The sequence below is a fragment of the Dromiciops gliroides genome, chromosome 2, assembly GCF_019393635.1.
Source record: "Dromiciops gliroides isolate mDroGli1 chromosome 2, mDroGli1.pri, whole genome shotgun sequence".
Taxonomy (NCBI): Eukaryota; Metazoa; Chordata; class Mammalia; order Microbiotheria; family Microbiotheriidae; genus Dromiciops; species Dromiciops gliroides.
The window spans coordinates 553,976,443-553,991,066 of NC_057862.1; the positions used below are offsets into that span (position 1 = coordinate 553,976,443).

Below are 14,624 nucleotides of genomic sequence, written 5' to 3' on the forward strand. Positions count from 1 at the left end.
ACCTACTAAAAAACTATTTGAAACAATGAACAACTTTAGCAAAATTGCAGGATATAAAATAAACCCACATAAATCTTCAGCATTTTTTTATATGACCAACAAACCCCAGCAAGAACAGGTAGAAAGAGAAATGCCATTTAAAATAATTGTAGACAATATAAAATATTTGGGAGTCTACCTGCCAAAGTTAACCCAGAAACTATATAAAAAAAATTACAAAACGCCTTTCACACAAATAAAATGAGATCTAAACAAATGGAATAATATCAATTGCTCATGGGTAGGCTGAGCTAATATAAAAAAATGACAATTTTCCCTAAATTAGTTGACTTATTCAGTGCCATATTGAACTACCAAAAATTATTTTATAGATCTAGAAAAAATAATGTTCTTATTAATGTTGCTGTTACTGTGTACAATGAGCAGGCAGATTTCAGAAAACCTGGACTTACATGAACTGATGCTGAATAAAGAGAGCAGAACCAGGAGAACATTATACACAGTAACGAAAACATTGTGTGATGATCATCTGTGGTAGACTTAGCTCTTTTCAGTAATACAATGATCCAATACAGTGCCAATAGACTCATGCTGGAAAATTCTCTCTACATCCAGACAAAAAACCATAGGGTCTAAATACAGATTGGAGCATACTATTTTCACTTTTGTTGGGTTTTTCTTTGTTTGTTTCTTCTTTCTTGTGGCTTTTTCCTTTTGTTTTGATTCTCTTCTCATAATATGACTAACATGGAAATACATTTAACATGACTGTAATATGTAATACATCAGAATACTTACTGGCGTCAGGAGCAGGGAGGGAGAGAGGGAGAAAAATTTGAAACTCAAAATCTTACAAAAATGAATTTACAAAACTATCTTTACATGTTATTAGAATAAAATAAAATACTATTTATGAAAAAGAAAGTACTTGGAAACAACAGTCAGGCTAGCAAGTGATAACTCAAACCTTTGAAGTAGCAATAAGAGCACACGGGACTCAGTTGAAGGAGGGGGCCGAGGGAGCCCAGAGGGAGAAGAGAGAAAACCTTGGGAATCACAGTATAGGAAAATCCTAAAAGAATGCAAGAGAATTAATACTCTGAATGAGATAGGGGATAAGGAAAGCCATGGCCTGAAAAATGGCAAGGCAGGGGATTGGTTGTTTGGGTTTTTTTGTTTTTGTTTTAGTATTTTGTGATGAATGTATGGACCACCTAGATTTGATGGAGCTGCCTTATTATGCAATAGGATTTTATGAAACCCTGGAATAATAGGAGCAAAATACCCCTAAACTGAACTCCAAACTGAACCCAGATAGAGAGTAGATAAGTCCCTATCTGTTGACTTCTTTCCCCAGGATAGTAAGTCCCTATCTTGTAAAAACATCTGGGCATCCTTGTCCTTGCTAAACCCATTTTTTGGAATCATATCTTATCATAGCATTTCCTTTAAGTCAAACTATCAAACTGATTGGCATTTCATACATTCTTGCTACAGTTGAAATTGTTGAACTAATTCATATTTCGTACATTATTGTCAAAGTGTTTGCTTTTTAGTTGATTTGTATAATGCTGATGAAACTGATTATAACCTCTTTATATACCATCACAAAAAAGGTGTCTTCAAGCTCCTTCTTTACAAGGGATCTCCCCACGATTCAGGCCTGCTTGTTCTTGGAACAAATAAAGTGGTAATTTGCTTTTTTTTCCTGTATGTCTTCCTATCTGATTTTTCCTGTAGATGACATTATGAAAATAATAACTTAAGGAATGGGGGGGGGCTTACTTTGAAGAAGAGAAGGCTAAAGGAGACTAAGATGGGTATGTACAGGTACCCAAAAGGTTGTCATGTGAAAGAGGGATTACAGCTGTTTTATTTGGTCTTAGTGTAGAATGAAGATGAGAGGTCACCTAGAGGCAAATTTGGCCTAAGTGTAACCTTTCTACCATTCCTAACCAAAAGTGGAATGGTGTGTCTCTGGTGATGGTAAGTTCTCACTCATGGGAGGTCATCAAGCTGAGCCTGAATAACTAGTTTGGGTATATATTTTAATTAGAATTCTTTTTTTGGTTACTAATTGGGTCAGGACAACCACAAAGATTTCTTCCAACTAGGAAATTCTGTAAATCTTTAAAATTACCCATCAGAGATTTTACAGGAAGGTCAAGAATTTGAACTAGGTAGATGAGTAAACAAAAATGCCCTTCCCATTCTCTGTGACTATCTACCCTATAAGGTTACTGTTTAAAGCAACTAGGAGATATAGTGTATAGAGAAGTGGACCTTGAGTCAGGAGAAACTTTAGTTCAAATTCTTCCTTGGAAACTTACTATCTGTGTAGCCCTGGGGAAGTCACTTAGCCCCTGTATGACTAAGTTTCCTCATCTGAAAAGTGGGGTTAATAACAGTACCTACCTCTCAGGATTGTTAGGATGATCAAATATTTTCCAAGTGCTTTGCAACCCTTGAAGTGTTGTATAAATGCTATCTATTATTATTAATTCTTGGGAATTTCTTACAAATGGGAATTTCTAAGCAGTAATCAGGCATGTGGTCAGTTATTATTGCTTTTATTATGCTTTTTAAAAAAAGGTTCTCATCACCATGAGCTCAGAGAGTTGAAAGGCAGCTCACAGACAAAGGAAGGGCAGTCAGTTGGTTGTCCCAAAGTACATTGAGAAGTGGGTTTTTTTTTTGTTTGTTTTTATGTTTGCTTACAGTGAATTTCTGCTCTCCTTTTTAAAGGAGATAGAAGAGGCTCAAAAGGAAAGTTGATATTGCAGCTCTCCATAGAAAATCAGCTAAATATTAGTACAGTTACTGCTCCTCAGCTCATATTGTCCATTCCAAGGTACAGCAAAAATGAAAAAAGTACAGTTGATGACCTGTGGAAGAGAAAAAAAAGAATAGAGAGCTTAGAGAACAAAAAAGCAAATATAAAGTGACCTTCCTTAGTAGGCAAAATGGCTTGGGGAAGATTTGAATGCTGACCCCTCAGATGGCAGCCTGGGCACCATCACCCATTACCACAGTGAGATGCACATCTGAGGAACTGGTTTGGAACCATTGATTGCTTCAGAGACTGTCAAATAATGACTCATTCCAAGTCATTTCTGATCTTGAGGTTTTCCTTTAATTTGGTCAAAAGAAGAGCACTAGATTTTGGGTTAGGTGACCTTTGTTCAAATCTTGGCTCTGTCTCTTAATACTAGCAAAATTTAATATATTCTTTCAGGGAAAAAATGACATTTGATGAAATAGAGGAATTTAAAGCATTTTGTATTAAAAAGCCAGAGTTGAATGGGAAATTTGACTTCCAAATACAAAGTTCAACTGAAACATAAGTACAAGGTTTAAGTGAAACATAAAAAGGTAAAAAAGAAACAAGAAATAAAAACTAAGAAATTTGATAAGGTTACACTATTTCTAATTCTGTATGATAAAATAATATTTGTAATTCTAAATAACTATTATAAAAGTAATTTTAATGCAATTAGCAGTATATGTAAAGAGCTTGTGGTCATAAGGTATTACTTAAGGTATGATAATATTTGTAAGTCTAAAAATATATAATATAAAATTGATTAGAGAGAATATATGTAGACAGAGGTTATGATCATAAGGTGACATTGATGACATAACACCATAGAAAATAAAATAAAGGGCCAAAAAGAAATTGCATTGAAGAAATTGGAAGGGAGAAACTGAATGGGGTGAACACACACACAAAGAGGCATAAAAATAAATAAATGAATAAAAAATAATAAATGATTGAATAATTAAATAAATTAATGAACAAATAAACAAATGAATAAATCAATAATCATAATGGAGGGAAAGATAGGGGACATGGGCAATGATTAAACCTTACTCTCATCAAATTTGGTACAAAGAGGGAACAACAAATACACTCAGTTTGATATAGAAATATATCATACCCTATAGAGAAGTTCAGATAAGGATGGTGATAATGGAGGGGGGGCAGGGAATATTGGGGAAGGTGGTGATTATAGGTAAGGCAGTTGTGGACAAGGAGAGAGTGGGGGGTCAGAATGAGAAGGATGAGTAGATGAAAAATAGCATGGAAATATATACACAGTTAGTCACCCTAACTATAAATATGAACACATTTGAGGCAGAGTGATATACATGGGGTGAATATAGAGAGTTGGAGTGGGATCTATTATGCTTTGACTGGAGCAAGGAAAGCCGGGGTAGCAATTATGATTTCAGACTGAATAGAGGCAAAATTAGATCTAGTTTGGGGAAATGGTGAGGGAAACTATATTTTTTCTGAGAGTTACCATGGACAATGAAATCATATCAATACTTAACATGTATACACCAAGTGGTATAGCATCTGGATTTTTGAAGAAGTTGAATGAGTTGAAAAATCTCTAGCACCAGATGGATTCACAAGTGAATTCTGCCAAACTTGTAAAGAACAATTAATCCTAATACTATATAAATTATTTGAAAAGATAAGAGCTTCAAAAAAGCTTGGAAAGACATGTATGAAATGATATATTGGGAAGTAAGCAGAATCAAGAGAATAGTCTACACAAAGAAGGCAACATTGTTTGATGAAGAACTGTGAATGACTTGACTATTATCAGCAATACAATGATCCAAGTCAATCCCAAAGGAATATTGATTAAATGTACTATCCACCTCCAGGGAAAGGACTGATATTGATGGAATAGATTGGGGCATTCTGTTTTTCACATTTTTTCTTTAAGTGACAAATATGGTGATATTTTCCAAGATCAAAAATGTATAACCCATGTTGGATTATTTACTGCCTTGGGAGGGAGTAGGGGAGGGGGCAAGAGAGGGATAGAAATTGGAATAGAAAAATATAAATAAGGGGCAGCTAGGTGGTGCAGTGGATAGAGCATTGGCCCTGGATTCAGGAGGACCTGAATTCAAATCTGGCCTCAGATCCTTGATACTAGCTGTGTGACCCTGGGCAAGTCACTTAACCCCAATTTCCTCACCAAAAAAGAAAAAGAAAAAGAAAAGAAAAAAGAAAAAAAAGAAAAAAATGAATAAAAATGTTTAATCTGGAAAGGTGGGGGAGGGGTGTACTGGGAAGGGTACAGGAGGTATATATGTATTTTTACACACACACACACACACACACACACACACATAGTGCATTTTGAGTTATTTAGGTATTATATAGTATTTATATTTGAACAAATGTATCATAAATTATTTATATAAATTGATATGTATTTGTTATTTATAAAACAGTTATTTAAGGAATTAAAATACTAAGTTATATGTATTAGAATATATAGGCATATCTAAATATAATAATGTAGAAAATTTACATTATATATGTCATATATGTGTCTCTGTATATTATATCTCTGTTTGATATATGTATAAAATATAATTATATATCACAAATAAAATATTTTTTTAAATACCAGGCAAGTCATTTAACTTTTCTTGGCCTTTGTTTTCTCATCTGTAAAATGAGAGTGTTGGACTAGGTAACCTGTGAGAGTCCTTCTAGCTGTATATTGTAAAGTTTGCCATCTGTAAGGGGCTAAACTGTCTAAAAATCTATTGATTGTTCGCCATGAATTAGTTTTAGCAAGAGTTTAGACTTTTAAGCATTTATTAAGGAGCATAAGAATTTGGAGAGGAGAGTGAAAGAGGTAATAGATCTAACTATATCTAAGAGACCCCATCATCTGACCTCTCCAACCTGAGGTCAGGAACCCAAAGATCTCAATGCTTCTTTCCTCCTCCCAGAAGCCTCTTCTCCAACAGGAAACAGGGCTGTCCACACACACACAGAGTTCCAAGCCAATTGGCTGGTAGCTCTTATTGGGAAGTCTAGCAGGCATCACTACAGAGACAATTTCCTAGACGCTGGCTGGCTAGCTTCCAGATGCTAAAGTCACATGTTTTGTCCTCAGGGAGGAGCTTCCATACAGTATCTCTCCAGTAGGCGGTGCAATACCAATTCTCACAATATCTATGCTCATTTTCCAAGCCACAAGTGAAAAATATTCTCCTTCAAAAAGTTTTGCTCAATGTGCAGCACATAGTCGGTGCTTAATAAATGCTATTTGAGTGATTGAGTACTATGAATTATTCAAAGTACATTTTAGTCACTTACCTTATACAATTCTGGGTCCTCTTGAAGGCTACAGTTAATGGGATCAAAGTCTATATCTTTTCTACACATGGTCCGGCTGAGTTCCATGTCTATGAGGTACTCAAATCCCGTTGACAACTGTTGGTGAACAATTGCACAGTGAGGGTTATTTTCATTATGTAATAATGAATAATAATGTCAGTTCAAATGTTACATAAGCGTTTCTTTTTTATGTTATTGCATCTCCATTTTGAAATTAATAGGATGAGTTTATTTTCATAGAGATTTTAATTCTTTTAAGATTGTGTTTTAAGCCAGTTTGAATTTCATTTATTTTATTCTTCCATGTGTATCTTGTTCTATTCATCTATCTATTTTTGAACCAATGCAAGATGGTCTTGATTTCATAATACAATATTAAGTCTGGAAGTATTATTCTCCCATAGTCTAAATTGTTTGTTTTTCCAACTGATTATTTGATCAAATTATATCAAGTATTTCCTCGGTAAATGTATTGTCATGACAAGTGTAAATTAATTCTAGAAGTATTATTTTTACTTAGCTTTTAAAAAAAAGTTTTTATTTGGAATTATTTTATATTATATTCTGAGTCAAAGCAAATTCACATTTTTTTTTGCTGCTATCATTATTCTCAGTTGTTAAATCCATATGAGACTTGGATTAAAGAAATTTACCATTTGAGACATTAATTGCCTTTATTCTGAGTTATCAGATCCTGAGCAGATGAAATGCAGGTATTGCGCTGTCACAGACGGGGAGACATGCACGAAGTCCAGGTAGTACACTGCCTTGGGAAACACTGAGAGAACGGTCATGGGCAAGAGCTGAGATTGGGTTCTCTTGGTTTAATTTTCCTCCCACATAGCACTGGACGGCCAGGCTATTTGGACACCGGACTTTCATTCCCCTTCTTATATTCCTGATGTCATAAACATCTTAATCATATGCATCTGATTAAGCCTGATTCAGTTTCCCCTCTGTTCTTCTATGATAACCCCATAATTATCTCAGGTGTCATGATAAATGCAATTTTAGATTTGGCCTTGACATCTGTTACCAGTCATATTAGATTCTTTAATATCTCAAAATGGCATAAGGATAATTAGGCAGATGATGCAAAAAGTGATGAAACAAAGACAAAAACTTTTCTTAATTAATATCACAATTGTCTCCTCAATTTATTCCCCATGGGGGTGGGGTTTACAGTAATAATAAGGTTTTTAAAAATAAATTTTTCATTTTTCTTATATCTAAAAGATTCTGAATTTCCTTAGATATGTTTCTGAAAACTCTCATTGTTTGATTTGGTTATTGGCAAACTATTTAAAGTTGTGTTAAGATCAATTTTGTAGGAAACTTTCTAACTGATTATCGGTATCTGAAACACCTGAGAAACTTTTCAAGCACACCAGAAACTCTCCACCTAAGACTTGCTAGCTGCTCATCAGCATCCACACCTGAAAGACTTTCACTCCACAATGACACCCAGAGTACATCCCAAGAATCATCTGAGAAAAGACTTCCAAAGTCTTAAATGGACATTTTTCTGTTTTCCTTTTCCCCATTGCACACACTATTTTTAATATCCTCTTACTAAAGCGGAGTGCCCCCCGTAGTTTTTTGTTGTTGTTTGTAATGTCCACCTACTAAAGGGGAATGCCTCCTTTAATTTACTGTCAAAGCATTGCTCAATTTCTTTTTTCTCTCTGCATTCCCTTTACATTGTTAGTTATACATATATGTTATGTTATTGCTTCATTAACGAAATGATGTTTCTTAACAAAATGGGGTGGGGAATTTAAGATATAATGGGCTGGGGGCAGCTAGATGGCTTGTGGATAAAACCACAGTCCTGGATTCAGAAGGACCTGAGTTCAAATCTGGCCTCAGACACTTGACACTTACTAGCTGTGTGACCCTGGGCAAGTCACTTAACCCTCATTGCCCCACCAAAAAAAAAGAACTAAGATATAATGGGCTTTTTGTCAACCCCCAAGGGCTCCAACAAGAGATTAATCTAGACTGATTGAATTAAGTGAGACTGACTGAGAGTGATTGACTTTGCTGATTAGCCTACTTAAAGTTAATTAAAGTAAAAACACACCTGCCTGACTCCCAAGAGGGAGTATTCTCAGAGGTTTGTGGACTAAGTCATCAACATGAGACTATCCTCAACCAATCAGCTTGAAGGACCACCAAGGGTGTGGGAGACAGGAAGTAGGCAGTGAGGCTGGCTCCCTGGCTCTGGCCTTTTTGTTCCAGAACCTCGGGTTGGTGGCTGAGCAAAGTAGAAGGAGTCCAATCTGAACCCTAGGGTAGAGAGGTTTTCTTTCTCAATTTTCTGAACTCCATATGTTCTCTCTTTACTAACCCCTAATATACTTTAATAAATGCTTAATCCCTAAACTACTGCCGAAGCTTCTAATTTATAAGTAAATCCTAGCTAATTTCCCCCACACACTGGGGGGCAGGAAAAGGCAACTACACATTAGCTTTTAAATGTCACAGTTTGGACCTCTTCATGGAAATAAATAAATTGCTCATTAAAAATGTAATAAACATTTTTCTTTATAGTTTTGAGTTCCAATTTTTTCCCTCCTTTCCTCCCTTCCCTATCTCTTCCCTGAGGCAGTAAGCAATCAGATATGGGTTATACATGTATGATTATGTAAAACACTACCATATTTGCCATTTTGTCTAGGAAACTTTGATTAAAAGAAAAAAATGAAAGAAAGTGAAAAATAGCATGCTTCAGTCTGTTCCATCAATATCAGTTATTTCTTTTTTTTTTTTTTAATATTTTAGTGAGGCATTGGGGTTAAGTGACTTTCCCAGGGTCACACAGCTAGTAAGTGTTAAGTGTCTGAGGCCAGATTTGAACCCAGGTACTCCTGACTCCAGGGCCCGTGCTCTATCCACTGTGCCACCTAGCTGCCCCCCCCCCTCTTTTTTTTTTTAAAGTTCTTTCTTTAAAGGTGGATAGTATATTTCATCAATCATCCTTTGGGATTGTCTTGGATCATGGATTTGTTGAGAATAGTCAAGTCATTCCCAGTTCTTCATCAAACAGTATTGCTGTCTCTATGCACAATGTTTTCTTCCTTCTGCTCACTTCACTATATATCATTTCATTGTTAAGGGCTAAAATTCTAGCTAAACTGTCTAAAATATCTAATGAGTGGTTGCCAATAAATTATAAGCTTTAGCAAGAGTTAGACTTTTAAGCATTTATTAAGGAGAATAAGAATTTGATAAAGAGAGAGAGAAAGGCCTAGATTCCTATCTATTAAAGGGAGAGCGCATTTCTAGCTCCCTTCTCTGCCGGAGTCCTCAGGAAAGAGCTCGAGACCGAGTGCCAGTCTCTTCCTTCTTCCTCCCACTAGCCAACGTCACTTCCTGACGCCAAAGAAAAGACTCCTGGTCTTGCCCTCAAAGACCTTCCTTTTCGTGGTGGAGCTTTTCTACAGTAAGTCTCCAGCAGGTGGCGTCATTCCAATCGATACATCATGCATATCTTTCTAGGCCTTTCTGAAGTCATCCTGCTTGTCATTTCTTAGAGCACAATATTCCATCACCATCATATACCAGAATTTGTTTATCCAATCCCCAATTGATGGGCATTACTTTGATTTCTAATTCTTAGCCAGCACAGAAAGAGCTGCTATAAATATTTTTGTATAAATAGGTCTTTTTCTCTTTTGGGGGAAGTCTTTGAGATATAAACCTAGCAGTAGTATTGCTAGATCAAAGGGTATGCACAGTTCTATACTCCTTTGGACATAGTTCCAAATTACTCTCCAGAATGGTTGTATCTTTTCACAACTCCACCAACAGTGGATTAGTGTCCAAGCTTTCCCACGTCCCCCTCCAACATTCAATATTTTCAATTTCTGTTATATTTTATACTCTAATAGGTGTGAGGGGATACCTCAGAGTTGCGTTAAGCATTTCTCTGATCAATAATGATTTACAGCATCTTTTCATATGATAACTTTGATTTCTTTGTCTGAAAACTGCCTGTTCATATCCTCTGACCATTTATCAATTGGAGAATGACTGGTATTATTATAAATTTGACTCAGTTCTCTACTTATTTGAGAAATGAGGCCTTTATCAGAGATATTTGTTTCAAAATTTCTTTCCCAGTTTTCTGTTTCCCTTGTAATCTTGGAAACAAATAAATATAAGTATACTCTCAATCACATATAATAATGAAGAGCAAAATTGTGAGTAATGGAAAATTTTCTTTTTAAAAAAAAGGTCACTTTTGCAGAATCATTGTTTTTAGCAGCAGACTCATCCTTCTAATTTGTTTATTTTTAATAATTTCCACAAGATCTTTTTGAAATTTGAAAATCCTTACCCACTACTGCCTGAGATAAATGAGCCACAAGGATACTGGATGGAAGGGGGAAGCCAATTTAGGACTAAGCAATAGATTCTGAGGTTCCTCAAGGAAGAAAATCCAGGATTTGAGAGCTCAAAGGTACTTTAGCAACCATCAAGTCTTTGAAATTGAGACACAGAATTGGGGTTACATAGCATCAGAGGAAAGATTTGAACCTAAGTCTTCTTAATTCCACAACAATGATGTAGTTGCTGTACCAATGGTTCTCAAACTTTTCTGAAGTAATAGAACCCTTCAATTTAAACAAATCTTTGGCTGAATTCTCTGCAAAATCTTTTAAAATTATTGTTCCTTGTGCTTCTTAACAAGCCATGTTAAGGATCATTTGAAAATAAACACAAACTTGAGGTGTTACAAGTTTCCTTACAGCATAATTTGAGAAGCACTATATTTCTATCGTATTGGAATAGAACCTCAATATACTTGTTTGGAACCTGTTGTATCCCTCCCCCTCCCCCCCCCCCAATTCAGGTCCAACCCACTACCATCACACTCCCAGCAAGAGATTATTTTGAGAGAGAACCATATTAGGATGTCAGGGCCTTGAAACCTACAAAAAAACAAAAACAAAATCAAAAAACCCCCTACAAAGTGTCTTAAATAGTACCCTGATCTTTGGTTTTAGACCTGGCACTTCTCTCTTATTTTGATGTGACACAGAGATCAGGATAACATCAATTCTATGCTGAGAAATACTGGCCATCACCATGAACTCAGCATATTCTCATACAAATGAGAATTCAGACAACCAAATAAATCCCCAATATAGGGGGGGGGGGGTTATGGTTTTATAGCACCTGCTCATTCAAGTGGGAAAATACCTACAAGGTACTGCTATCTGACAGCATTTTTAGCAGATATGTTAACATAAATAAGTCCCCAAGGACTCCCAGTCTGAGACTCAGGCTCATTAGGTTTTGGTTGGTCAATATTCCAAATGAAGGAAATAAGAGATTTGCACTTCCTAAAGTGACCCCCAATGGTCAAGAGATGTATATCCAGCCAAAAAATTTCTGCAGTGTGTTTTGAGAGGCTGGTTTTGTATAAAAGATCCAGAAAATGCCTGGAATCTTGTTAGAGGATCAAAGACGTTGGAGTGGAAAGGGGCTTTAGAATATATCTAACCATGATCCAAATATGATGATGCATAATATATAATTATATACAATGTATAATGTATAATACTGCAGAAATTGGCAGTCAGAGAAATTTAATAACTTGCTATATCACAGGGATCTTTCACTATCTTTTTGTCATGGACTCATTTGGAAGCCTGGTAAAGCCTATAGACCTGTCAGAATCATGTTTTTAAATGCCTAAAATAAAATGTTGTTTTTCAGTCATGTTTGACTCTGTGACCCCATTTTGTAGTTTTCTTGGCAATTCTACTAGAGTGGTTTGCCATTTTGTTCTCCAGCTCATTTTACAGATGAGCAACTGAGGCAAATAGGGTAGAGTGATATTCCCAGGGTCATGGAACTACTAAGTGTCTGAGGCTATATTGGCATCCAGAAAGATGAGTTTTCCTGACTCAAGGTCTGGCATTCTATCTATTGTACCACCTAGCTGCCCTACAAAGGAAACCAATTCCATAGAAATAATCTTATCAACATGTCTTTTAAAGATGAATCCATTGGCCTGAGCTTAAGAATTCCTGGAAGACATTAATAAGAGGTAAAGCCCCCATATACATCAAAATATTTATAGCATTACTTTTTCTGACAAGAAAAAGTTGAAAACAAAGTGCATGCCCATAAATTGCAGTTAAAACAATTGTGGTACATTAATTTAATGGAATACCACAGTGCCTTGAGAAATAATGTATGTGATGAATACAGAGAAGTATGGGAAAATCTACATGAACAGATGGAGAATGAAGCAAGTACAGCCATGAAAATGCTCTGTCTGTCTGTCTATCTCTGTCTCTATCTCTGTCTCTCTTTCTCTCCCATTCCCCTGTCTCTTCTATCTCTCCATACACACACACACACGTGTGTGTGTGTGTGTGTGTGTATATATATATATATATATAAAATACTTAAAAGGAAGAAAACCAAGAACCACACATAAATAAAACAAAAGCAATAGTAAAAAGATCATAAATATTATGGATTACTCAAATGAAAAGATATGAGAAGATAATCCCATCTCCCATCCCACCCCTTCATGGAAGTAGTGGGTTCATAAATATTGGACATTGTGCATCTTTTGGACTTTTTCAATGGATCGATCAGTTTTACTGACTTTTTTCTTTCTAATAATTTTTGGCTTTAGAAAATACTGTTTTTATATAGGATGACTCCCTAGGAGGAGGAAGGAAAGGGACATTGTGGAAAATGGTGATATAAAAAAGACACAATAAAATTTTTAAAAAGCTCTCCTAATAATAGGTTCCATGGGTAGCATAGTGGTAGAGTCAAGCTTGTAGAAGCTTCAAGTTTTAGAACTTAGGATAGAATTACAATAGCAAATGTAATCTATTCATAAGTTATCCTGTCAACACAGGTGACAGCAACCTTAGAGTAAAAGCTAATATGGAGAATTGGCATTAAAGGAAGGAGGAAAGAGAAAAGTTGGAGGGAGGGTGGTGATGGTGGTGGTGGTGGTGGTGGTGGAACAGAACAGAGAGGACTAGGAAGCTGATTCAGGACTTTTTTCCAACCTCCTACATTCTCTTCCAGGTCCTTCTGATAAAAAGTACATCCAGCGTGGCCCACAACTTTGCCCTTCATGGGTAATATTGCTTTGGCTACTAATTATATCGTACAGAACAATTTTTCCTGTCTCTTGACTCTTTCCCCCACCACTTCAAAATCTTACCATGAGCCTTGCTATCCCATTTCGAAAGGACCTCTAACAGATCAAGAATTGAGAGAAATAGAAGAACTGAAAACTAGCATCTCAATTGAACAAAAAAAAAATAACCTGAAAACAGAGAAAGGAAAGATTAGAGGGGAGAGAGAGGGAAGGATATTGACTGAGAAGCCTATATCTTACTTTGCTATTTACCAACTATATGACTTCAGGCAAATCAGTTTACCTCTCTTGGTCTCAGTTTCCCTTATCTGTAAAATATGAAGGTTGGACTAGCTGGTTTCTATAGTCTTCTCTTCTGGCTCTTACAATATGATACTAGGATTCTATGAGTCTATGGAACTGTAAAAATTAAAAAAAAAAACTTAAACAGTTGGGTATGAAATGAGTGATCTGTGTCACTAAAGCTCTCCTTGTAAACACTATTGAATACTTCTTGGAACAATTCTTTTCTTTACAGTCTCTCTGGTTTTTTGTCTCTTTCTCACTCATCCTTTCTGGATTTCTTCCTTTTCCCTTCTGTTTAACATTGCCTCTCCCACTGCTATGATGTATAATTGCAATTTTTTTAAAAAAATGTTTATTTGTTGCTTTTCTTAAATAACATCCTCTATTCCTGAATAAACATGATTACATCAAAATTTTTCTTTTGTCTTTTTCTCAAAAGTCTGATGATTTCCTTTTACTTAAAGAAAACATGAGCAACGGCTCCTCACACTTACTTCATAGAAGCAATGTGGGTGCTAGAACATAGAGAGTAAGACTCACCTGCTCCTGGGCTCGAATCAACTGGGTCATCTGATAGAGGTACTCATCATTGCTGTGTTTGTTGTACTGCTTTATGGAAAATTGAAGGGTCTCTGGGAAAAATGCATGGTCCTGTTCAATATCAATGAATTTTCTCCATACTCCCGGATTCTCCTGGGCCTTTATCACCAAGGAAAAGGCTATTAGCAGGGATAATGGGATCTGTAAGAGTCTGCCCATTGGTTCCTGACTTGTAGGAGATCAGTGATATCTCAGCCTTCTGGGAAGCTCTCCCAAATACTAGTTTCCACTAGTTCCTGGTCAGTTGTATTAAAGTGCCTATCTTTTGTATGGGCTCCTCCTCCTTTCTTCTCCTCCTCATTTTTTTTTTGCCTCCTTCCCAAAACAAAACCAGAATAGAAGCAGGTTGGGACTAAGAGTACAATGTGTAGAAAGAACCAGAGTCTCCTGGAAGGGTCCTTATAGACTATGCTATGTTTGAACAAGAATCCCCTGTAT

At 36.0% G+C, this 14,624-nt stretch overlaps 1 protein-coding gene across 1 annotated transcript; it reads right to left on the reverse strand.

The window, feature by feature from the left end:
* Positions 1-2,801: 2,801 nt before the first annotated feature.
* On the reverse strand, positions 2,802-14,345 carry LOC122740078 (cystatin-like). The gene is made up of 3 exons (XM_043981904.1): positions 14,127-14,345; positions 6,137-6,253; positions 2,802-2,885 (listed from the first exon to the last, which is right to left on the reverse strand). Exons 1-3 carry the CDS (start codon positions 14,343-14,345, stop codon positions 2,802-2,804), a joined length of 420 nt encoding a protein of 139 aa, XP_043837839.1.
* Positions 14,346-14,624: the final 279 nt, after the last annotated feature.